At 52.7% G+C, this 24910-nt stretch overlaps 2 protein-coding genes and 1 long non-coding RNA gene across 6 annotated transcripts; 1 reads left to right on the top strand and 2 right to left on the bottom strand.

Annotated features, from left to right (window-relative positions):
- Window positions 1–82: 82 nt before the first annotated feature.
- EPN3 (epsin 3) lies at window positions 83–11853 on the bottom strand. Of its 3 annotated transcripts, XM_085556831.1 has the most exons (10): window positions 11671–11853; window positions 5948–6603; window positions 5472–5590; window positions 3792–3875; window positions 3405–3512; window positions 3228–3312; window positions 2675–2986; window positions 1706–1807; window positions 1107–1328; window positions 83–990 (listed from the first exon to the last, which is right to left on the bottom strand). In XM_085556831.1, the coding sequence occupies exons 2-10, from the start codon at window positions 6516–6518 to the stop codon at window positions 671–673; spliced, it is 1923 nt and encodes a 640-aa protein (XP_085412957.1). In that variant the 5' UTR covers window positions 6519–6603; window positions 11671–11853; the 3' UTR covers window positions 83–670. The 3 variants fall into 3 exon arrangements, with proteins under 3 accessions (XP_085412957.1, XP_021410509.2, XP_021410517.2); XM_021554834.4 differs by lacking the exons at window positions 3792–3875; window positions 11671–11853 and having other exon boundaries at window positions 5948–6518; XM_021554842.4 differs by lacking the exons at window positions 1706–1807; window positions 11671–11853 and having other exon boundaries at window positions 5948–6518.
- On the top strand, window positions 6601–13283 carry LOC146765826 (uncharacterized). The gene is made up of 2 exons (XR_014949331.1): window positions 6601–8687; window positions 10056–13283. It is a non-coding gene; the product is annotated as an uncharacterized LOC146765826 (long non-coding RNA).
- On the bottom strand, window positions 12731–24446 carry MYCBPAP (MYCBP associated protein). 2 transcript variants are annotated; one of them, XM_085556829.1, is made up of 19 exons: window positions 24360–24446; window positions 23512–23642; window positions 22447–22594; window positions 22242–22345; window positions 21581–21755; window positions 21139–21254; window positions 20307–20457; window positions 20011–20126; window positions 19234–19334; window positions 18484–18595; window positions 17954–18143; window positions 17251–17438; window positions 16553–16699; window positions 16097–16378; window positions 15170–15291; window positions 14335–14450; window positions 13757–13872; window positions 13355–13501; window positions 12731–12883 (listed from the first exon to the last, which is right to left on the bottom strand). In XM_085556829.1, the coding sequence occupies exons 1-19, from the start codon at window positions 24403–24405 to the stop codon at window positions 12818–12820; spliced, it is 2574 nt and encodes an 857-aa protein (XP_085412955.1). In that variant the 5' UTR covers window positions 24406–24446; the 3' UTR covers window positions 12731–12817. The 2 variants fall into 2 exon arrangements, with proteins under 2 accessions (XP_085412955.1, XP_085412954.1); XM_085556828.1 differs by having other exon boundaries at window positions 13355–13567.
- Window positions 24447–24910: the final 464 nt, after the last annotated feature.

Raw genomic sequence — 24910 nt, forward strand, 5'->3', positions numbered from 1 at the left:
CGGCCTCGCCCGCCGGGCCCCCGCCCCGTCACCGCCCCGCTCGGTCTCCCGTCGCACGGGGCACTCGCAGGCGCACACCGGGTTGCTCAGCGCAGTTTATTGTCGCACGGGCTCCCGCCGCCGCCGCCATCGCAGCGCCCCAAGCACCGCTGCCGCCGCCCCGGGAGCGGCGCGGGGCGGTGGCGGCGGGACGGGGCTGAGGGGGAGCAGCCGAGGGAGGGCGAACGCCGCGCGGTGGGAGGACCCGCGGCTCCCAGCCCCGGCCCCGCGCTGCCCCAGATCGCCGTGGGTCTGGGGCAAAGCCCAGCCACGCCGGGGTCCGTCCGCAGTCCGTGCAGCCGCCCGGCCCGCTGAGCGGAGCCCCCGCAGCACAGCCCCTTCGTAAGGCCGCCGCCACGGCCCCTCACGGAGGAAGGGGTTCCCTCCTGCCCGTCCCGCAGCGGAGCCACAGCCAGCCCCACCGTGGCCCGCCACACCGAGGGAAGGGGCCCCTGTTGCCCGTCAAGCACGGGGGCTCATGCTGGCTGCCCCCACAGTGGGCACGGGGAGGGGGCTGCTGGGGGCACCCCCCGTGCAGCTTAGCAACCCCCAAGTCTCGGTGGAAGGAAAGGTCGGAGGGGCTGTAACAGCTGGGGAGGGGGTCCACATGTCCAGATGTCCAGAGGAAGGTTCAGAGGAAGGGGTTGAGCCCCCCGGGCGCGGACGGCGGGGCCGGGGGGCCGCTCAGCGGCAGTAAAGGCTGCGGCAAGGTGCTGGGGAGTTCGGGGAAGGTGCCAGCCTGCGGGAAGGCACTGGCGGAGGCGGGCAGGGCAGCGGTGGCAGCGGGGACGCTGCTGAGGGGCAGCGGCAGGGATGCGCTGTAGGTCATGGAGTTGGCGGGGTGGCCGGCGGGCAGGCCGGGCACCGGCGAGCTGGTCCGCATCTGGTTCAGCGTGGGCTTGGGCTGCTCGGAGAGGCTGAAGGGGTTGGTGGGGGACGGCGTGCTCAGACCTGGCAAGGAGAAGATGGGACATGTCAGGATAGGCAGGCCACCTCCAGCACTTCTCCCCCGCCCAGCACCTGCCCAGCGCAGGGAAGCCCCTGGCCGGCAGCCCTGCGGCACCTACCCGAGAGAAAGGGGTTGCGGGTCTTGGAGGCCGGAGTAGGTGCGACCAAGGAGTCCAGGTTGACCAGGGAGGAGGCGGCAGGGCCAAGGAAGGCCTCGGGGGTTTTACAGTCCTTCCGATCCTTGCCGGATTCAGGCAGGGAGTCAGCCAGGTTGGCAAGGTCAAAGCTCTTTGCCCCATCCTGCCTGGTGCTGGGGAACAGGTCGCCAAAGGGGTCGGGCTCTGAGATGGAGGGAGGGGAGATGAGACACATGAGCCAGCTGGGAGACACCAAGAGTGACAGCATTCTCCCTTGTCACTGCACAGGGTGGCTGACAACACATCTCACCACAGGTCACAGCATAACACAGTGGGGCTGAGCCTGCAGCATGGCCTGCCCAAGTATCCCCCAAGCCACCATGGGAGACAGCAGAGTTAGGGACACGGGTACACACAGAGACTTGGGCTGCTCCCTCAGCTACGGGGCAGACTGAGGCCACAGCACGTGGAAACAAGATTTGGCCACACCAGCAAGCAACAACACACAGCCTGGCCAGCCCTAGAACTGCCTCCCTGCCCAGGCAGGGACAGGTCACCACCTGCCCACTCCCAGCTCTTACCCACAGGGCTGCTGGACTTGGCCGAGGAGGGCGGCTGCGAGGGTTCCTGCTCCGGCGGCTCGGGCGGCTTTGCAAATGGGTCAAAAGCATTCCCCCCTGGAGCTGGGGGGAAGAGGGGACACTCAAGGAGGGGAGCAAGCAGGGAGGTGGGAGGCAGGAGATGGAAGGGCAGGAAAGAGGCAGGGGTGGCTGCCTGCAAGGAGACAGAGAAGAGGGAATGCAGTGCAGGGCATAGGGTTGGGAATCAGGAATGTGAACTGGGGAAGGCTTAGATGAGCTAAATCATTGGATCATTGCAGACCAAGACACCCGTACTGCTCGCAGCCATTACCCCTTAACAATCAGGTCCCTTTCCCAGCCCAGGCAGGGACAAGTGGAGAGGACAGGTCTGCAGGTACGAGTATTGGCCCCCAGACCAGGTTCTGCAACCCTCACCACGGACCAAAACCTGGGGGCAACACATGCAGGACCTGCACGGGGCTAGAGGAAACACCCAGGAGGAACTGAAAGTGGCGCTGAGCTTTGAAACACAGGCTGCTCCTACAACTGTTTCCCTATCTGCAACATGGCACCTGCGATGAGCAACGGTCCTGTCTAGTCCTGGCAGGGTGTACAGGGGTCATCTGGGTTGAGCAAACAGGTATCACTAATGGGACACGGCATCACCCCACTGCTGAAGGGGTGTGGGGCTCCCATGTGCTCCCATGGGATGGCTCTATTAACTGCCATGTTAATTAAAACAGCCTATTCTGTACAAAGATAAAGCCTAAAAGTTCCTTGAAGTCTTCAGGATGCTGAGGGGTGAGCAGAGGTCCTGCTGAGGGTCAGGAGGGTAAGGAAGGGATGCTTGGGGAGCTGGTTGAAGGAGGAAGGGGGGAGAACCCAGAGATGCCCACTTGCAGGAGGGCAGCGATGGTCAAGGCTGTCCTCAATCCTCAGCAAAGCCAAAAGGTCCCTTGAGCCTCTTACCAGGGGTTGGAGGCTGCTCAGGCACAGCAGCCCAAGGGTCAGGAGCTGGTGTAGAACTGGAGCCCTGGGGGGCTGGGGGGGATGCTGTTCCCCAGGGGTCTGCAGGAGGGAAGCCAGAAGACATCGGTGCCTTCCCCCAGGGGTCAGAGGCTGCAGTGGTGCTGGGGGGAAAGTCCCAGGGCCCAGCAGAGGTTTGCTGGGATGAGACGCTCGCCTGGGAGAGGGGCTCCCCACCAGGGTCTGGGACTGGCACCCAGGGATCTGCTGCACCGGTCCAGGCAGAGGCCACTGGCTCCGCTTTGGGTTTCATATCTGGAAAAAAAGGGACACTCTGGGAGAAGGGAACAATGCAGAGCACAGAGGAATTCTGAGTAGTGGGTATGTTGCCAGGAGACCATGGCTTCCAGCAGTACCACTTAGGAGTGTAATGGACTAGGCACCAGAGGGAGAAGAAGGCAGAGGATCTCATTGCTGAGCTCCTGGGGAGGAACAGAGGCAAGGGACAACTTTCTGCCACTGTCCCAAATTTTGGCAGCCTGCAAGTTATCCTCACCTGGCATACCCCATGGGTCAGCAGATGTGTGGCTGGAGGGGGCTGGCGCCGGCCCGAATATATCTGCCAGCTCCAGAATAGAGGACTGCAGACAGGAAGGGAATAAAGAGGTGAGAGGAGCCTGGGGCAGACCTGCAGGATCACCCCTGTGTGGCCACCTAGCCTCCAGTGCTGTACCTGGCTTTTCTTCATCTTATCTTCTTCTTGCTCTTCGTCCCTGCCCGGGGCAGGCTCTTCCACAGGTCTCTGCTGCAGGGAGTTCTCCCCTTGCCAGGTCCTCACTTCCTGTGGGGACAAGGGATGGGGCCCGTGAGCTCAGGAACCCTGCAGACAGCACCTTCTCCAGGAGACACACCCAGCACAGGAGCTGCCACCCAAAAAGTCCCAGCATCTGAGCAGACAGCTCCTCCAGGACCGAGCCCCCCAGGAGAGCACTCAGCAGACAGCCCGGAGCAGCGGAAGCAAAGCGGGCACCAGAGCGAGGTGACGTTCTGGGCTCTGGTGCCACGGAGAGAAGACCAAGTGCAAGGAGAGCGGAGCGCCAGGACTGCAGGACACAGGTACCTTCTCGTGCTCCTCTTTGCTCAGCGCGAGCGCGAGCTGCAATTGCCTTTCTTCGTCTGTACTGGAAAGTGGAGGAAGTGGCTTCTGGCAACAGAGGAAATTGGGTGACATTTCAGCTTGCCCTCAGCTCGCAAGACTGCTTGGAGGTTGTCCCTCTCCTTGCCACTGCCATTCCAGCGGCCCCTTGCCTGCCTGCATAGCATCTGTGCCCATCCAGCTGGCCTTGCTGCAGACCCCCAGCCCAGTGTCCCTGTGCTCTCTAACCAGCTCCTGCTCAGGTTCCCTGCAGTCCCTGCCCAGCTCCTTCCCCGATCCCATCACCTGCTGCTGTATTAAGGCTGGGATGACCCTAAATTAGGCAGTCAGCGTCTCCCCTGCGAGTTTTTTGGGGACCCTGATGCAGTCAGTGAAGGAGAAGAGATGAGGAAGGCATCCTCTTGGCCTGGCAGCCTCCTGGGGAAGATGGTTTGTGACACTGACCGGCCTCAGTTTGGGATTCCTGCCAATCACACACCTAGATCTGAGAAGACTTTGGGGAGAGGTTGTCCCTGTAGCACCATGGTGGCCCTGATTACTGTCCCATGACACTTTTCCAGCAGTGTGGGGACTCATGGGGGCTGGGAATGGCTACCCTGGTGCAGGGGTACATGTGACAACACCCATAAACATGTGCACATGACTGTGCAGCCCAGATGGACTCTAAGAAAAAGGCAACACTTTCCAGAAAGTGTTTCTACAGTGCTCACAGGAGCAGTGTGAGGAGGCTATAAACACCCAAATTCCAGGCCAAAATTATTGGGATATACACCCTGCTCTGCCTCCAAAAGAGCCTCCATCGGACAGGAAAGATTGGCAGCAACAAGCACCATCTCCAGAGCACATCCCTTGCCGTGGCAGTACTGAGCTCATGGTGCTGGGTGCCAGCTCCAGGGGATGGATGCTCACTGGTCCAGCCATGCAGCTCCTTGGTCCCCATGTCCCTCTGACTTTGTGTGCTGGCTGTACTCAGGCTCATGCACGCCGTGCTAGCTGGTTGCTGGTGAGCAAATAATCCATTCTGGGTTGAAAAGAGGCCAGCAGACAGGAGAAGGGACAGCCTGAGGTGGCTTCACACTGGGCACAACATCTCACTTGCTTGATTCCTCTTGGAGCTGTTTCCCAGTGCTCCTTCTAGCCCAGCTGGAAAGGACCAGACAGTGGGAGGGAGTATTGGTGTGCAGTGAGCCCCCAGCCCTGGGCACGCTGCTGGCCCTGCACCCACACAAACTGCTGGGTGAGGCTTTGCCTCCTAAAACCTCTAGGGTAGGCAAGAGGAATGGGGGAGCTTAGACCAAAAGTCCTCAGCAGAGGAGGGCAGCCAGGCTGGGGGATGGGCTTTGGGGTAAATCCAGAAGACCCCCCAAGTTCACCCTGGGGTCTGGGAGGCTGGACAGATCCTAGCCTGGTGCTGTCCTCTAATATGAGAACAGGATGCAGAGGCAGCCCATGCCTCCATCTGCCCGCTGGTGATTTTGGATGCCAGACACAATGAGAGCAGCCTGGTACAGTTGCAGGTACATGCACCAGCCTCAGGGAGCCCCAAAATCCTGCCTCTTCCCAGGGAACTGACCCACTGTGTTCACAGATAAGGCAAGGTACAGGGAGATGCCTCCTGCCCCAGGACAGGCAGGGTCACTCTACCTTCTCTGCCTCCTCCCGACTCATGGCCAGTGCCAGCTGCAGCTGCAGCTCCTCCTCTCCTGTCGTCTGGGGCCGTGCTTGCTCCAGGTCAGAGGCAAACCGTGGGGATGAGGATGATGCTGGGAGATAAAAGAGGAAAAGGGGAAGGAGTGGCATCAGGACTGAGGTATTTTGGGAAGCACATCAGCAGTTTCCAGGCCTCCGTCCCAATGCCCAGGTTCCCCAGGAGACATAGCCACACATTAGAGCTCCCTACCTCGAACAAGCCATGAGTTTAGGGCTGGAAGTCCCACCAGCTGCCACTGCTGCTGGGGTCCACCACTGGCCCAGCCAAATCTCTGCCCTGTGGTGCAGGATGGGCTTCACCACCACCACCCCAAAAGATGCAGAAGAATGACGGGCACCAAGCAGGTGCAAACCAAATGCAACACCTGCCTCCCCTGAGAGAGCTTGAGTGAGCCGCCAGTAACACTCACAGTTGAATGAGGAGGGTGAGCCCCGTGCCCGGCTGTAATCTTCACCGTAGGGCGATGCCCGGCGGCCGTAGGTGACCTGGTGGCTGCCACTGCCCATGCCCTCCAGGGCCATGCGCTCCTTGGTCTGCAGTGCGTGCGCCCGTTCCTGCTTCAGCCTCTCCTCGTCCTTCAGCAGCGCCATCACCTGCTTCACCTTCTCCCGGATGTTGATGCCCTGGTCCTTGCCGTCACGGTCCACATACTGGAAGTCCTTCAGCGTCTGGATGGTGTAGAGGTTCTCCCGGCACTGGTGGGTCACCTTCTCGGAGCCGGTTTTGATGAGGTAGTCCAGGAGGGTGAGAGCTTTGTAGACGTGACGCCAGTTCTTGCCGCTGTCGTTCAGCCGCCGCCAGATCATGCCCATGACCTCGGCGAAAGCCACTGTGTTGAAGGTGAGGTCGGCGATCTCTGACATCAGGGAGCTAGGAGGACCCCAGGGATCATTGGAGGTGGCCTCCCGCACCTTGATCTCTGCCTCTGAGTAGTTGTGCACGATGTTCTTCACCTGCCGACGCAGCGCCGAGGTTGTCATGGCTGGGTGGTGCTGGAGGCCTGCTGGTGGCAGGCAGGAACAGTGGAGAAGGGATGAGTGAGCACGGCCACAGCCTCACCAGCACCTGCAGCAGGGAACAGTGACACAGAGATCTCAGCATCACCCCAACCACCATCCCCAGCGTCCTCAGCTGGCACCAGGGACATTTCTCAAGGTGGATGTGACCATCATAGGGGCATCAGGTGCACCCTGCCAGGCTGCCATGACTCACCAACACAGACACACAGGATGCTCAAGGGGAAAAGAAATCTCATGGCAAGTGATACCCAGAATTGCCGAGCCACCACGAGTTTTCACTCTGGATTCAACAACATTTGGAGATTCTACCCTGCACTTTTTCTGCTTCTAAAAGTAATCATCTGAAAATGGCACCTCCCTCCTCCAGATCCTGTCTGCCTCAGCTCCACTGTCCTGGCAAAGCTGATTTCAGACCCTCCCAGCCCTTGTGCAGCCAGGAGTTCCCCTGTACACCCAGATGCACTACCTGCAGCTGCACGCAGCCCTGCTTGTCCCAGTTGTCAGCCCAAGGCTCTCAGTGCTGTCAAGGCTGCATCATGCAAACCCAAAACCTTGTCATGAGTCAGAGCCTATAACAACTCACTAGTGCTGGCAGCTGCTCAGGCAGGTTTTCCCAGCAAATTCGGTAATTTTGTTCCCGCGAGAGGCTGGCAAATTCAGGGTGCTAACAGCCACTGCCAGGTTAGCCAGCAGGATGGATAATGCCCCTCTCACCAAAGCCCCGAGCCATCTGAGCCTCCTCTGGGCCTAGACACAGGGACTGCAGGGGTTGGCATGGCCAGGAGCTGCCCTCATACTTCCCCCCAGGCAATGCCTGTCCTTGGGATGAGCCCCACTGACACAGATGCAGCGACACGGGGCAGTCGGGACCTGTCCTCACATGAGCCCATCACAACTCTGTGCCCTGCTCCATGCTGCTCCTAAATCCTCACCTTCTCCCTGCATGGTGAAAGACACTGTTCACCCTCATTTTGTCAGAGGGCCAAGGGGAAGGAGAGGCAGAGGCTGCCTGGTGCTGCCTTGCCCTCAGCAGGGCTACACCGCAGGACTGGGGAGCTGAGCTGCTCCCAGAGCCCTCACTGCAGCTGTGACAAAACTCACTGGCAATGTTTCCCCCATCTAAGATAACACATGTGAGCAGAGGAATATCTCCCCCACACAGCAGTCTGCAGACAGCAGTTATCAGTGTCCATTTCATCACCCACCTTGGGTTCTAGTACCTCCCTGGACTGCAGCTGTTGTACCATATCCAGCCCTCTCCTAGCTCAGGATACCACTCCATCCCACGCTGATGTGCCCACAAGCCACGCACGGCACCCACCACGGTCCTACACAACCCGTGCAACCAGTCCTGCACCTCCTGCTCCTGTGGGCCAGCAGCCAGGCGCCCCACAGCTCCGCCAGCAACACCTCCCGTGAGTCAGAGAGGAGCCTGGCACCACCACGCTCGCGGGCAGATGAAGTTTCTCTCGAGCTGGTTCCCTGCACCGATTCCCTTTCGCAATGCAGCCTGTCAGCGCGGCCTTTGGATCCACCGGGAGAGCCCGTGGTGCTGTCAGCCCAGCCGCTGCCCTCCTGGCACAGAAACGCCTCCAGGACAAGGGCAGCAACACAGCAAAGTCCTCCAGGACTTGGCTCCATGCTCTGCTTTCCACCAACACCCAGGTGGAGATAAACGTCACATTCTCCAAAGGTGCCACCAGCCTGGAAAGCACCAGCAAGTACACTGGCAGTCGGAGGAGGAGGCAGGATGGTTCCTTCTGCCTCCAACAGGTTTCCTAGCTGGACAAACGCCAAGGTCCAGTGACAGGCTCCCGGCACTGCCCATCCTGGCCAGAAACCTGACCCCAGCTGGACTTTGCCCGCCATGAGATGGCCTGGGAAGTCTGAATGGAAAGAGATGGGAAGCATGGGCTGGGGCAGGGATGAGAGGAACGTAATCAGGGCTGGAGCTGCCAGCGGTGTTTAGAGCTGCGGGTTTATCAAACACAATATCATCTCCCCCCCCCTCCCGCCCTCCACGTCCCTGGAATATAAAGGGAGTGAAACAGAAGCCGTGTGGGAGATAAGGCGGCAGCACCCAGCAGCTCATATGGAATTACTGCAGTGACCTTGACCAAGAGTGGCCAGGTGGGAGAAGGACACGCCTGCGGGGCTAGGTCCCCATGGCCAGCGGGCCGGCGCAGGGCGCTGCGGGGGCGGCGGGGGGCGAGGAGGACCGGACAGCGGTCGGGATGGGGGGATGCCAGGGGGCAAAAGGGACCGGCGAGGGGAGGGGGGCCGGGAGGGGGATTTACAGCTCCATCCTTAATCAGGTGCAGGGCTGAGAGGAGCAGCGGCCGCCATGGGCGAGCAGAGGGAACGGCCCGCAGCGCCCTCCGCCGCGCCGCCGGCTCCCGCAGCCGCAGCGGGGCCCGAGCCTGGCCCAGGAGGCGTCCCGGCACCGAGCTGCCCGCCGGGGCCCGGCATCCCCCGCAGCCCGCGATGCTCCAGCGCCCAGAACCTTCCTCCTCCTCCCCCCAGCGCAGCGCGGAGCCCGGAGCGCGCAGCCCCGGTTACCTGCGCGGTGCCGCCGCCGCCGGTGCCGGTGAGCGCGGGCTGGAGGCGGCCGCAGCCGCCCGCTCCTGCTGCGCGCCGCCGAGTTGCCGGGCTGGCTGGGCAGGTCCCGGCGGCAGGTCCCGGCTTAACCCCTTCGGGGCTTCCCGGGCACCGGCAGAGGCGCTCCGGCCCGCCCCCGGTGCGGTGCGGCGCAGCGCGGTGCGGTACCGGCCGCGGGGGATGCGGCGCCGAGCCCCTGCTCCGCCGCATGCGGGAGGCGGGGATGCTGTAAATGCTCAGTCACTGCCCCTTCTCTGGCAGCCAGCCAGGCGCTGCTCGCTGCTGCCTGCGCGCCTGTAGTCCTTTTTTTTCCCCTCTCCTCCCCCCCCATTATTTTTAGACAGAAATCCACGTCCCCGGGCGCGGAAGAGGTTCCGAAGGATGCCGACCCTCCCCACCACGCAGCTCCCTCTCTGCTGCCCAAGGCCACGCTCGCAATTTGGGTTCCTTAATTTTTTTTTTCGTTTTGCTAGGATCTAAATTTGGAGCGGGCTCTTCCCCTGCTCTGAACAGTCCCGGAGCCTGGCTGGGGGGAGAGAGAGAGAGAGAGAGAGAGGCATCAGATGACATGACAAAATAAGTCATGTCTCTCATCATTTCAATGCCACCCCCTCTCTCTCGGCCTCTGCCTTCCATTTTAATCACTGACAGCCCTTCAAGTATTATGGATATATATAATCTTTTTAATACCATTGACATTTTTCACGATGGAAAACATCTCAGGGGTGCTGAGACATTCTGGGGGGGTAGGGGGGTTGTGCCTTCCTGCTGCTGCTTCCACCAGCCACACAAAGTGCTGAGCTGAGACCCATCTTGCCCCAGGGTCCTGCCTTAGGTCTCGGGGGAGGCCATGTGCCTCTGGGGACTTTGCAGATCTCAGCAGCCTGACATTCCCAACAGGCTCTGGCCGTGCAGGCTGAATAAGCATCCAGTCCCACTCCCAGCTGCAGTGTGGGAAAAGAGCATATCCAGCATCCAAACCCTCTGCAGGTCAGCCCAGAGAACATCCCAGCTCGGGAAGTGGCAGGCATTCTTCATGGCAGCCCAAGCTCCAAGCTTTCCTCTTCCTTATTCCCAACGCTCCTGCTTCACTGTGTCAGATGGTAAGGCAGACAGCTTGCCTTTCTGCAGGCAGTGATTTTTTTATGAGCAAAGTGAACCTCTCCATGGGGAAAACACCCCAGGAGGTGTTTTTGGAGCTGTACAGGACCCAGCAAAGCACTGCTTGCCCTCAGCAGAGCCTGGCTGCTCACCCAGACCCCCTCTGCCATTGGAAATGTACTGTCATCTTCTGCTTGCAGCATTTTCCTGCAATTCCCCCTCTTCCCATTCTCTCTGGTGGTGATGGTGTCTTCAGGCCCCACTCACATGATGAGTTTGGAATGCAACTCCCAAGGCCAGGAAGGTTGCTCACCTTGGTTATTTAGCAAACACAACACAAATTATTAACACTAATACAAATAATGCCCACGCTTGGGAGAGGAGAAGGATTAATTTCCTTGCCTGGCTGCAAGGACTCAGCCTTACAGTATCCTGCAGAGTGCAGGGCTGACAGCCCTGAGAGTCTCCTTACTGAGGACAGAGCCCATATCTCACACTAGGCCTGTAAATAAGAGGTGTATGTTTCTAAAGCTACTCTGTGGAAGCCACCTCTAATTCCGCTGCAGTTCCTGTTCTGTTACTTCCACAAATCAATGCAAAAAAAAAAGAAAAAAAAAACAAAACAGCTGGCTCACAAAAAGCTGCAACAGCCAGAGATAGAGTAGAATACCACAGTTGTTGGCCCAGCACATCCCTTCCTGAATGCTCCTTGTACCTTGTCCCCTGAGGACAGTCTTGTCCAAGGCTGGAAGAGGCACTGGCAATAATTATGACAAAAATTATGACAAGAAATTAGACTATTCACAGGTTTGTTCTCCTTTGCAGAACTTCTATGCCGCCCACCTGCCCTCTGCTACCAGTCTCCTCCCTGGAAGGGAAGATGCCAGCACAGGACATTCTTCCATTGTACGTGACTGATGTAAAACTTTCATCTACCCGGTGTTGTATTAACAGATTTTCCTGTGGGTAGATGAACACATGGAGCCTGGTTTCAATAGGACTGAAGATATGGATCCATGGAGACATGGATGGGCTTTGCCATCCTTTAAGGTAAAACTACCAAATGAAAGGATTCCTGCCTCTTCAACAATCACGTGTCCTCTAGAACATGCAGACTCCCTCTCTCCTAGAAACAGATGGCTTGAGCAGTTTGAGTTGGGCAGATTCACAAAGCTGATAATCATCTCCAGGGAGGCAGGAGCTATTGTCAGAGCCTGTGAGACACACCCCAACTTCAGGCCTTTTTCCCCCTAATTCTCAAAATGTTGCTGAAATTCTCACTCCAGGAATGCTGAGCAGAGACCTTTATGGGTCCGTGCCCACTAAGCCAGAGGAGGCTCCTGCTGCTACAGAAACCAAAATGCTTCCCCACACCCCACTAAGAGAAAATATCTCAAAAGATGAAGAGACTCACCTGGCCAGTGAAAAAAACAAGCTGTTCTTTGCCATGGAGCCAAGGGGAGAAACAGATCCTCTCCCCAGAGACAGCACAGGAGTTAAAATGAGAAAGCAGAAGACACCAATGCAGCAGAAGGAGCAGTCATTTCACACTACATGTGCAGCTGCAAGCCCTGTGCCAGCCCAGGGACAGGGGCACGTGCCCAAGGGACACACCTGGAGCCACTGAACTCATGATTGAGCGATGCTGAGCATGGATAGGCATCTGCTGCCTAAGAGCTCCAGCTGGATCACCATCCCCAGTTAATGATCTACACTGATGTCACTGCTCTGCAGGGCCAAAGCCTTTCTGGGGAATGCTGTCCAGCTACTTTAGCAGGAAGGTGGCACTTACTGACACCAGGTCAAGACAGATGCCACACAGGGCTCACTCTGCCTCGAGAACCTGCTCCAAGTCCAATGATGACTCCACAAAAAGCCCTATTCCAGCAGTGATGCACACACATGGAAAATGGTGATGAGCCCAGACACACAGGCAGATGGACAAACAGGAGGGGTGGCTCTACCATGAGGACTTACCATGGCTCACAACTTCTACAGCACAAATTTCACTCATTTAAGAGTGATCAGTCTTGGAAGGAAGCATGCAAAACCTGGCTCAGAGTGGGGCATGGGTACCTGGAGCTCAATGGAAAGAGATGGCAAGATCAGCACAAGAAGGAAATCTGAGTGCAAAACCAGGCAGGGTGGCACACCCCTTGGGAGAGTGTTTTTACTGGGATCCAGAATGCTTCAGAGAAGCCTCCTGTCAGCAAGTCCAAAGCAAATCAAGACATAAAGAATATACCTCATGTTAAATGTCACTTTTAAATTCTCCTTTAGCAGAAATACCAGTATTTTCCAGTCTTAATATTTTCTGAGGTGGTAATACTTCTTGCCTTGTCTCTTCTTGGCAAGCATCATCTGTAGCAGTAACAGATGATCTAGCAATAGTCTCACATCACAGTGTGTCAGAAAAGAGGCAGCCTGGTATTTGTAATCACTGAATCACTTCAGAAAGAAGAATCTCCACTCCATCTGTGTAAATATGGTTATTTATTTTATTTTTTTAAAAGCAAGTCTATTTCTACATACAAAGGGCTTCACTCCCACTTCAGAGCAAGTTACTGCTTCAGATCCTCAAATAAAGACACCATTTCACTCACCATTGAATCTAGCAGCCTGTAAACCTGCAGAAATTGAGAGAAGACAGCTGCAGTGAAAACACATGAGGAAATCTTGAGGCTGAGACTGACAGAGATGGTTTCTGACATTTTCATATGGGCACACACATAAGCACACAGAAGTGGCAGCCTGCTGCTGACAGAGCTCTAGTAATAAGTTCCCTGGCTATGAAGTGTGTTTAACATTATCTGCAGTACAATTAATTCAGCTGATCCCTCCAGAGTCTGCAAGCAACACTAAAGACATCCCAGATAGAAGTCCCGCATGTGGCTGTGTGATGGCTGAATTTCTGCTAACAGATTCCAGGCTGAAACAAATTCATTTGCATTTCACACTTACCTTGCTGCAGCACAAGGGACATATGTCTGCCAGTTTTCTGAGTTTAACAAAATGCTTGCCTCTCCCCCTGAGCCTCAGTGTGCCTTACAAGAAAAGAACAAAACCAAGACAAGGACACAAGCTTTGGTCAGACTTACTTCAATGTAGAGCTTTTCCTGGTATGCTTCAAGTAAAATAGAGTCCACCTGCTCCTGAACAGGTTCTGCCCCATCTGTAGTTGCAGTTTCCTCTTTCACCTTCTTGTCATCTCTTCCTTTCATGGACTCTGCTCTCCCTTTCATGTCCTGCACAGAAATGGAAGATAGTTGCTTCTCATCTTTTGCTTTCAGCTTTTTGCTGCCTGAATGATCCTAATCAGGAAAAGACCAAGGGAAAAAGGGACATAGGTCAGGACACTGCTCAGACTGCTTCAAGATGCATCTCCCAGCAGCAGCACCTCTTTCACTGGGTTGGAAATCAGCTCAAACTCAGGGTACACAACCTCAGGATGATCATATTATCTCCAGCACTCAGGGTTCACCAGGCATCCCAACACCTACCGCTTTCCCTGATGTCCCTCTACTTTTTTTGCCTTCTTTATCCATTTTCTCTTCTTTCTTACTAGCTATTTTGTCTTCCTTTCCTCCTTTTTTTGTTCCTCCTTGCTTTACTTCCTCTACAAAAGAAAGGATTTCAATTAACCAAAAGCATCCACACATCCAGAAAGTCCATCCCACTGCACTAGCACAGTGGGAATGTGTTACTTTTGCAGTATATTCTCCTCTTTTTATTAATCTGAGATGTACTGCACTGAAAAACAATAGACTTGAAGACTTCTTTATTTAAATAAGGAATGAGGAGGTGTCATTGAAGCAGTATTTTCTGGGTCAGTCTGTGTGAAAACCATGGCTAAACCTAGCTGAATTAAAAGGCATTTTTTGTGGGGGTGTTTTTTTACTGATGCCAAACCACAGATCCCAATTAGTATTGTTAATGTCACACAATCTGTCAGGTTTCTTCCTGATGCTTCTTCCCCAGGGAGACATGTTTAAATTGACATTTCAGTTCAAATTCATCAAGTTTTTTGTATTTCCAACAGCCCACAGAAGGCAGCTGCTGTGCTAAAACCACCATTTACCTGTTTCCTCTGGAACAGCTTCTACATAGGTGTCCTCCTTAGTCAAACCAAGCACGGATCTCAGCCTCAGAGAGCAACTCACCAAGTCATCAATTGCTCTACGCCACAGCTGGAGGCTGAGAAAATGGTCAAGATCAGAAGGGAGACAGTGAAGCAACTACCACCTTGTTTGACCCTGTGCCCAGAAGTGAAGCTGTCCTGTGCAATTAAGCCAACAAAACAGCACCCACTGTCTAAACATCTGTGCAGGGGGATGCTAAATTGCTTTCCTCATATTAGAGACCTCCAAGGTCTCAATGGTTTGCAAATCAGCAGGCTCCCAGGAACCCATAAATATTACTGTGAAACTAGGTCTGCTCCTCAACGTGACACATGTTGGTAAATTAACCTGCTCTGTGTTTACCAAGAGGAACCTGCATCCTTCTAATTTAGAAGCAACTCAAAGCTGTTGATATGTTTACAGTCTGAAAGCCTGAGCAAAGAACAGAGAGACTGTATGAGGGAGGAGATAGTTATCTGAGTAAAAGGGTACAGAAAATACCCAAAGGTTTCATAAATACAGTCTGGAATAATCTTGCCAGAAATAATCTTGTACACTCTCCAAAATTACATGCATTTAATAGTCTAAACTTATCCCTAGGAGAAAAAAAAAAAAAAAAAAAAAGGCATTTGGGTCCTAGACAGCTGCTACAATTAAGCTATAAAAAAACAGGGTGTAAAGATGACTTCTAGACCTCATATAATTATGTGCACTCTGAGGACAACACTTGCAAGAGAGTTTGCTGAGGCTGTTGATCAGTGTTTCCACAAGCTTTTCCTTGCAAAGGAAACCCACCAGACTGGATACAGCAGGTCTGACTGAGTTGGCCTCTGTTCAACACACAGCTCCAGAGCTGCCTTATTGAGTTGGGTCAGTGCTTCTTCCTGCTGTTCTTCCCCAGAGATTGACATTATAGCCTGTGAGAGAAAATTCACAGGGGCTGTGAAACACTTCTCAGTCTTTATTCTCAGTCCCTGAGCTCAGTGGAGCAGCCCACAGCTCTCTTCCTGGACACTAGTCTGAAACCAGGCTGCACTGGGCACTTACACACCCAGATGAGGCTTCCTACACACCTAGAATATGGCCAAGGTACCCAAGATATGCAGAACAAACCCAGATTTCCTCATCAGACTGATATTAAGCCCCTTGCAACTTCAGGTGTTCTGGGAAACAGAGATTCTATCAAGCTAGAAGGCTCCCTAGTAAAGCTTTATAAAAACAACAGAGACATTTCCAAGAGAGCACTACAGAAAAATCATTGACAGAATCCAAAGCACTCTTGCTTTAATCTAAGGAAGTCTGTACATTATCCACAGCCTGTCATGAGTGCTCCCTTAGTTCTATGATGAATAGGAAGGACTCTCAAAGGAGAAGAGCCCTTGGGGGAGACACAGGAGGCTGTAAACCCAGCCTGCCTCCACATTCAGTCCTGGGATGACAGAAAGCTAATAGGGGAAGAGCTTAAAATATCTATTATATTGTGTGCTTCTCTTTTCTTCTTCACACAACAGCCCACAAAGTCTCTCTTGAGAATCTCTTTACAAGATCACTGAAGGTGTGGTCAGCAGAGCAAACACACATCCTAAAAGTAAATCTTGTAAATCTCACAAACTCCCAGCATATTGGCAGCAGCCCTTCAGGTGGGCTCCACTGGGGCAGTGTGAGCATACAGTTTGTAGGGGAATTAACACCCCATCAGCTTGTGGGAACAGAGGTGACCACCTGTTTAAGGTCCTCGAGGGAAAGGTTCCATCCTGAAGGACCTGCTTCTTCCTTCTCAGTGCTCCTTTGCCTTGGAGCCTCCTCTAATGTGTACTTCCCACAAGGGAGCTCAGTGGTGCTGCTCCAGGCAGAGGGAGTCTCCAAGGTGCTGTCTTGGTACTCCATGTCCCCTGCAGTGCTCCTCTGGTCCAAGGACTCTTCCTCCTCCAAGACTGAAGGCACAGGCAGGTGCAGTCTCCATAGTTTATGCAGCTGTTTTACCACTTGATGCTGATAATGCAACTGTAACAATGGGGGGAAAGGTAAACATGAGCTGCACCTTCCCTCTTCAAACCCAACTGTTAAAGCCTCCACAACAGACTCTGCCAGCTTCAGAATACCAGGGATGCAGCAGCCCCATGGATCTGCCCTCCCCACTTATTTCAGTTGTGCAGTCCATACAGTAGCAAGCATCACCTGGGGATTTTTCCTGTGGAACAGCTCTTCCTCTGTGACATAGGCATCCACGGGAGATGGGGTGCGCTCAGGCGTCCGAACTTGGTCAAGAAGTTCATTCAGGATGTCTTTCACTATAGAAGCACCTTCTCGAGCAGCCAGCTCACTCTGAGGCACCACAACAACAGCATGTGTGAGCACTCATTCCATATGCAAACACACAAACTCAGTCCCACCTGTAACCACACTATTCATTATACTGAGCTTTAAGGACATGAACAACTGCAAACCCCGCTGAGCAGAGCAAAACTTCCAACAGCTTTTCAAATAAACTCTACAAATCCTGCCCCCAAACTATACTTCTCAAAGCATGGTGTAATTTTCAATTTATACCTTAACTGTTATAAAAGTGTACAGCAGTACACTACTTCCCACTAAGTAACTAATGAAATTAATTACCAACAGAAATTTCATTCTTTAAAGGACCAGTGTGAGCACTTTAGGAGACAGAGTCATGTCTTTAGTGACAACATTACAATAGACTGCAGAGCTCCTCATGTCATTTAGCAAACCTGCACAAGTATGTGCAGACATTCTGTAAATCTCACTCTCAGCAGTAATTGCACAACAATAAAAATACCATGTTGTCCACTCCCACCCTTATCCTCTATTTGCATATAAAGTTCAAAGCTCAGTTACCCAGCTACATGCTTGGTTACCTCCAATTTCTCTCTGAAGTCAGCAAATTTATCCTCATACACAGCAATTCCCCAAAGGGTCACCTGAAGCAGAGCTCCTCCTAATAACAGAGGATGTGTCCTAAACTCCCAGGGCTCACTAAAAATGCCTGCTCTCTCTGACTTGAAAATAAAAGAAAACCTCCGACTTTCTCCAGGCAAAATTACACCTGAAATAAGAGAGAAAATGCATTGGTGTGCATGAAACCACCCAGTTAGCCTGACCCTTTTCCAACACCACCCCAGGTGTCCTTATCTTTCTAGGAGGCTCTTTCCCCATAGTTTAGCTGGCTATCACACTTCATCCAGCTATCATTCTCCTTCCAGATTTACTCTCAGTCCCTTATGTTCCTGAACTGGCATTATTCCCATTGCACTCTCCTACAGCAAGTTCAGTTTTCTCTCCAGAAGATTATGACCCATTTTCCACCAGAAAATTATTCACTTCTCAATATTCCACCCATTTATACTCAGAGCAGAAGCCTCTTTCCTTTAAGTTCCAGGAGAGGGATCTGCCTTGCACAGCTCTTTTGGGGTGAGTCAGCTCTGACACCCAGGGTGGCTTCCTCAAGAGAAATTACCCAGCAGTGCTCTGCCATTAGTCAGACTCCACATCCCAGGTAACTCCTAAATTCCTGCTCTGTGCTTGAGGTACAAAGGTCTTGGAGATCAGCAGGTCTCATACCTGGTCTGGTATCAAAGTAAAAACAGGGCACTCTCCTCCCCTTGACTTCTCTGGAGGGGATCTGCTGAGGAAGCCTCATCCAGTTGTACCAAATGGCAGCTCTGCCATCATTGATCACTGTCAGGAAGCTTTCAGCCTTCTCACTAGCCAGAGTCTCAAAGGTGAGCCGAGCAGCAATACCAATTTCCTTCTACAAGGAAGAGGAAAAAGATAACAGTTTCTACTCTGTCTGGTAGGATTTATCCTGCATGAAGTCATAGCTCAAATAAGGGGCTGAGCCTTTGTAGGAGAACTTGTAAGGCAGGTCCAAAGAAGCGGCCACTATCCAGAGAAAGCCTGGGAATCTGAACTGCACACCACAACCAGAGCCCCTGTGCTCCTAGATCACTCTGAAGCAAACATAGGGATACTCTATTATATTCAGAATAAATCCCCCACTCTGTGGCCTTGGAGTGACACGTATTGTATAACTGTGACTTGGGAGCTCAAATAGGCTTAGCTTGACTAAACAATTAAAATCTCACAATTACCCTGCAAGCAGTGATGCCCTTGATCCAACGAGCAGGCTGGCCACAGAAAATTAAAGATGGAACTCTTTCAGCTTCTGGAACTGCAGTGAAGAAGCCACCTACGGGGTCACTGCTAAAAAAAACAAAAGCCAGCATTTTCATGGAGTGAAATTCACTTCCAGAGAGGGGAGAACCAGGGGTGATTTGCAAGACCCTGTAAGAAATAATTCCATTTCATATTTTCTCACACACTAATCTGTTTAGGTGCAGAGCCCTGCAGATGTGGTGAACCCATCTAGCTACATGCCACTGGCAAGGAGGACAGGACAGCCAGAATATTAAAGAATGAGACCTGTCTCAAGTACATGACTGAAAAAGGACAAGAGGCCCTCAGGCTGTGCCTGTAACAGATGGACAAGACGGGGAAAACTAGGAAAGTAATGATGGAAGGGTGGAAAAAGACAGTCAAATGGAGGTAATTGAGAGTAGAATCCCACCCAGCCTGATCTAAGCTCTGAAGCCACAAAGAGTGGAGACTGGAGGAAGAGCCTCAACAAAACTTTTCTCTGATTCTTGCTCCTTAGACACAAGGCCCCAAGGCACAAAGGCTCCTAGATCTGGTGATTATAATATAAGAATATGCCTTTTATTGTGTCCAGTGGAGACTTGTCTTAATTCTGGATAAGAACAGCTAAGGATATCCTCACAGACTGGTAGTGCACACCAAAATTCTTTATTTTGCCACAAAGTATGCCATGAAGTAGAACTTACAGGGTTTCAATTTCTTCAGAAATGGTGGTATGTAGAAAAGCCTCAGCTGAGACAGATGTGAAAGGCTGCCCTTTCCCAATCACCTCCAGTCCTTCCAGATCCTGGACATACACAGAAATTACCAACTCACAGTTGCTCTTTTACATAGAAAGGACATTAAAAGACCAGACAAATGCACTAACTCAGCCAAGTAAAGTGAAGTTGTGATTTCTTCCTCCTACAATGGTTTTTGGAGGCATCCAAAAAATGCTCAAGGGACACAGGAAAAGAATCAATTCTGAGATTCATAGAATCCTAGATGATTGCACCCCACAGTAGCAATGATGCACAGAGAAAATGTCCTTCACATGTTTCTCATCCTCAGAGACAGGTTTCAAAGACAAAAAAACGTGAGTTTTTTCCTGTTTGTAGGAGGAGGGGCCATCTGCCTTCAGGAGATTATTTCAGAGTGTGTCTTCCACATGGATAAAGATCTCTTCCCTCTGCCCCATAGCACTAAAAAGTCCTCCACCAGTACTTGGCAGATTTTTCTTTGTCTAGGTCCTGGAAGCTGCATGCTGCTGGTTTGGCATCCTATTCTGAGGCCCCTAGACCACTCCATGCAACATTTCAGGAGGTCAGACAACTCTTTCATAGGTGTGGCCCTTTGGAAATGTGGGAACTTCCATGAAAAGCACCGTGGGACCAAGTTTTAGTTTTCTAATGCCTTTTTCAATCCAACTCCTGGTAATTTTGTTACTCTACAGCATCTGACAAGAATGTCCTTGTTCCTCTCACCGGCTTATGGAAGCCCAGCTCCTCTAGGAGAGATTTTAGCTCCTGCTGTCGATGTTTCAGGAAAAGACTCTTATCCCAGTTTAGGTGGCAAGGAATCCTCTTCGGAGGCTTCAGACCTGTGGAAATACCCATACAAGAGCTCACTCTCTACACACTCACATGCCTAATCAAATTTCATTCTCTACCAAACTTTGGCCTTGTAGTGTTTTAAAGAGGAGGCTCAACAGGGAAGGAGCTGCTTCCTGCACACTTGTGCCCCATTTCTTTGGAATCACCTCTCTGCAGTGTTCCCTTACCTGTTTCCCTCTGGACAGTTCGGGGTTTCCCCACATGTGTGAGTGGTTCTGGGTGCCCACACTCTGTCCGGGTCAGGGTCACAGTCAGCCCGGTGAGTTCATCCCCAATTTGCTCAGGAAGGCTCCAGAACTCACTTCCCACTCGGTATCCCTAGGGTGGCAAAAAAAAGGCTCCCACTGATTGTTGTGGATAGTTATGCAGATACCTGCTATTTTCAGAGGCACTTGAAGCTAAAAAGAGGTCTAACCCTGACTATTTGAGCATTTTAAAAGTCTATGAATTATCCATTTCTGCAGAGCAAGCCAAAATTTCTATCAGGCTGCTGTCAAAGACAAAAGAACTCTCTTCTATCTAGTGCACATGAAATTTGAATGATATTAAAATAAAGCCTCAAACAAATGCAAATTCTTTGATAGTGCTATAAATGTGAAAAAAGAATTTTAACACAATACTCCCATAACCGTCCTGCCTTACCCATCCCCTTTTGTCCATGGCAATCACTAAAATCCAAGCCTGAAGCTATCAGACCTTTCTGCCCCTGGAACAGCAATTGTGACACGTGCCCATGGCACTTCCCAGGTCACAACAGTCTTTAGTGAGAATCATGAAATGCCACTTGCTCATCACCACTTTCCCCTGACTGCTACGCACAGCACAATTCAGATTTTATTTTTCGTGTCCCTGAAAGCTCTGCTCAGACACCAAGCTGAGGGATTCAGAGTGGCTTTGATAAACACCTCCTGACAGCACTTCAGAGACTTACTTGGAGCAGTGTCTGTGCTGTGTCGCAAGAGCAGCACAATCAGGACACGCAGGAAGTGGGGCTCTCACCTTTCCAGGAAATAGGGCAGGGAGACTCCGGTCAATGAGGTCACGTTCTTCTTGGATTTGCCTGTAATTGTCTGACATGTTCATCAGCAATTCATTCTCTGGCCTGTGAAGAATTCCTATACATAAAAAAACATCACATCATTGGTGCTGCACTTCTGGGCACACCCTTTGCCACTGTTATGGTTCACCTGTAACCCACTTACACTGCTCCCTGCCAAATCCACTGCCCTCTCCCCAGCTAGAGCCACCAGCTCACCTTTCCACCACATCCAGAGCCAACAGCACGAGCAGTGTGGGAGCTCTGAGAACATGGAATTAGACTGCAATGGCAGTAGGATTAACCCTGGTTGGCAACGACTGCTGCGGCTTGGGGACATCAAACTTTTCCACCTGCACACAGCATTTCACAGAATTCTCCTTAGACCTCCTTAGCTTCTCTCACCTCCTAGGTGTTTCTCCTGCTTTTTCCTCATTGCCATATGATGCCTCCAGTTCTGGAAAGCTTTGTGCTCTACTAGGTGGGCCTGACGTGCCTTTTCTTTCTTCTCTCCTCCATGTTCCTCTTCTAAAGCTGCTGCAGTAACATCTGGATGAGGCACCTTAATAGCATCTGCTAGCTGATGAAAAATGAAACATTAAATTAACCTCTCCATGCACACCAAAACAGGAATGGGAGAGGGAAGGAGGGAAGAATTCTTCAGACTGATAGCACTTTTACATTAGCAATCTGAGAGGAAGGAAACCAGGGCAATAGAGACACACTAAGATACAATGGAAATATTTATCTGAGTAATGACACTCCAGCAATGGCATTTCAACACCAGCTCTTCTCTGAAGCCATCAGCAGGGCACATATGGTATGGAAGAGGAAGCCTGTGTAATTGTTCCCTGCGTGACCTGGTCCTGGACTACAACAGGACTATAAACCAGCTGGTGCAGTTTCTCCAAAGGCAAACCCCCCACGAGAGTGTGATGAGGCTGGGAAAACCACACCTCAGGCCTGCCCTGCTCCTGATAGGTGCTGGAAAGCATCAAAAGGTACTGCAGGCACACACTCTGCCTCTGGAAAAGTGCTATGCAGCACCATTTTTCTACAAACCAACCTGAGTGTTTCTTCTGGCCAAGGCTTCCATCCTAAACTCCTGGAGACTTCCCAAAATATGATGAGGGAGGATCTCTTCACAGCCATCATCAAACTGTCTTGATCCTACAACACACATATAAAAATACCCAAGCCCAGAGCCAGGTCACTAAAGTTTGGCTTAGCAAAACCAAAACCCAGAGGCAAGAAGTGAAATTGAATCCTACCAGGAAAAGTCAGTGGTCCCCTAGGTGCCCTGGGGGGAAGAGGATGTGCTACGAGATGTGCCACCTCCTTGGGTCGGTGTTTTTGGACAAGGTACTTCTTCTGAACTAGAATTCTCCCAGCATCACGGGCAAGGCGTGGAGCATGAAGCTTGAGGAAATGAACAGTCACAGTGCAATTAGGTACACACTGACTCACCTTTATTCCATCTGAGCCTCTCAGGATATGCACAGTAGTCATGTCAGTGCACTTCCTGCAAGGTCCTGCGAGTCCTGGAGAGGGACTTTTCACACGGACATGTAACGACAGGACAAGGAAGGAATGGATTCCAAGTAAAGAGTAGGTTTAGATTACATCTTAGGAAAAGTTCTTCCCTGTGAAGGTAGTGAGGGCCTGGCGCAGGGTGCCCAGAGAACCTGTGGCTGCCCCATCCCTGGAAGTGTCCAAGGCCAGGCTGGATTGAGGGATTGGAACAACCTGGAATAGTGGAAGGTGTCTCTGCCCATGGCAGGGGGGGGTGGAAATAGATGAGTTTTAAGGTTCTTTCCAAGCCAAATCTTCTATGATTCTTCCTCTACAAGACACCTTGCATAGCTGTGCAGATACCAGCTTAGTTACTATCTCACTCCTCTGGATCTTGCTTTATAACAGGGGGACAAAATGAAAGTTTTATATCACTTTCCAGAAGATATTTCTGCTGCTGTGTCACTCAAATGCTTCCACTCACACACTGATCTGAGCTTTGCAAGGAAAGTCATGAGAGCTATGAAACAACTTACAAGTCTTATTAGATCAGAAAATTGAAGATGTAATTTTGAAGAGGCAGATGACTTATGCTTCAGTTTGAAAGAACTGTATAGGCACTTATAATCCTTTACTTCTAGCAACTAAACCTGATGAGCTGACATTTTATCATTATAAAAGTCCTGACAGACAAAATGGCAGGAAAACTCACCTGCCAGAGTGAGTTTTGGCTTAACTAAATGGGTAGCACCCTCTGTTAAACACCCAAAAGGAGAGTGTCAGTTAGGGAAGCTGTTTCTAGCAGTAAAAATACTCATACATACTTTCTCCAGGTCCTCCACCTTAATTTCAAGTGCCTGGATGTCCTTTCCTTTCAGAACATATGGAACAGGCTCAGGCTCAGGCTCTTCTACAATTGTTGAAGAGGACTGTCCAAAAGTCTTTTCCTTCCTGCCTGAAAAACAGATGAAGAGACTTCTTCAGTCTCCCAAGGAAGCACCCTATTCCTCTCAGGCTGGTTAATAATTTTCCAGCTGAACTATGTTTTGTGATTATTTCTCTTCAAGGTTGCAACAAACAAATTCAGCATCTCTTGTAATTAAAAAAAAATGAACCTCTGAGAAGCTGCAAAGACCAAAGTGGGTCAAGTAGGAGTGAAGTGTCTCACACTTTATTCAGATGGAAGACAACGGTAAGATAAATGCAAATAAAGACAGATCCCTGCAGGTGGAACAACACATTCCTGGGAAGTTTCCAGCTCCAAGCACACAGATTCCCTGTGCCGGGTTTGGGTAACCAACCCTGGATTTCAGCAAGAGCAGCTCTGAAACACCAACCCGGGCCGAGCCGGCTGCGGGCCCGGCCGAACTCGGGGTCCCCACCAGGGGCTGCTCCCCCTCACCCCGGGCCCTTCCCGCTGGGACCCGCTCCTTTAAACAAAAACACAGAATTCACAGTCAGGACAGGCGGCAGTGGCCGGGGAAGGGGCCGGGTCCGGCCGCTTCCACCGCGGCCCCCCGGGCTGAGGGAAGGAGCCGGTCCGGCTCGTTCCACCGCGGCCCCCGGGCTGAGGGAAGGAGCCGGTCCCTGCTTGTTCCACCGCGGCCCGCCGGGCTGAGGGAAGGAGCCGGTCCGGCCCTGCTGCCGAGCCGTGCCCCGCTCCCGGCCGTACCCGGAGGAGTCCGGGCCCGGGCCCGACCGCCCCGCCGCGCCGCCATGTCCGGCAGCGGCGCCGCCTGTCGCGATAGGGCCGCGATAGGGCCGCGACAGGCCCGGGCACCGCCCCCTGCTGGCGCGGCGCGGCACCGCTCCCCGCGCCGCGCGCATGCGCCGCGCTGCCGGGACACCGGGACAGCGGGACACCGGGAATGGCGGGGCTCCGGGACACCGGGATACCGGGAATGGCGGGGCTCCGGGACACCGGGATATCGGGAATAGCGGGGCTCCGGCACACCACGATACCGGGAATGGCGGGGTTCCGGGACACCGGGAACACAGAACTCAGGGCGGGGGGACGCCGGCATCCAGGACACCACCTGGCACCGGGATAACCGGACACAGCGGGATTTTGGGGTGCCGGGACACTGGGAGATAGAACAGCAGGGCGCCGGGACACCGGGTTCGGGACACCCGGAATACCGGGATACCGGCAGTAACACCTCCCCCCGGCCCCAACACCCCTGAGCCAGCACACTGCTCTTGGTTTTGAAGCGATACGCGGAA

Source organism: Lonchura striata, chromosome 18, assembly GCF_050655825.1.
Source record: "Lonchura striata isolate lonStrDom1 chromosome 18, ASM5065582v1, whole genome shotgun sequence".
Taxonomy (NCBI): Eukaryota; Metazoa; Chordata; class Aves; order Passeriformes; family Estrildidae; genus Lonchura; species Lonchura striata.

Bases quoted from the DNA above. Each gene is read 5' to 3' on its own strand.
- MYCBPAP (XM_085556828.1), bottom strand. From the start codon at position 24,405: ATGGCGGCGCGGCGGGGCGGTCGGGCCCGGGCCCGGACTCCTCCGG. The intron at 21,255-21,580 runs GTGAGAGAAGCT...TTTTATGTATAG, and splicing joins GCAGGAGAAACACCTAGGAG to GAATTCTTCACAGGCCAGAG. The intron at 15,292-16,096 runs GTGGTCACCTCT...TTTCTCTCACAG, and splicing joins CCCTCGAGGACCTTAAACAG to GCTATAATGTCAATCTCTGG.
- EPN3 (XM_085556831.1), bottom strand. From the start codon at position 6,518: ATGACAACCTCGGCGCTGCGTCGGCAGGTGAAGAACATCGTGCACAAC. The intron at 3,513-3,791 runs GTACCTGTGTCC...TTGTCCCCACAG, and splicing joins GCAAAGAGGAGCACGAGAAG to GAAGTGAGGACCTGGCAAGG. The intron at 991-1,106 runs GTAGGTGCCGCA...TCTCCTTGCCAG, and splicing joins CCGCAACCCCTTTCTCTCGG to GTCTGAGCACGCCGTCCCCC.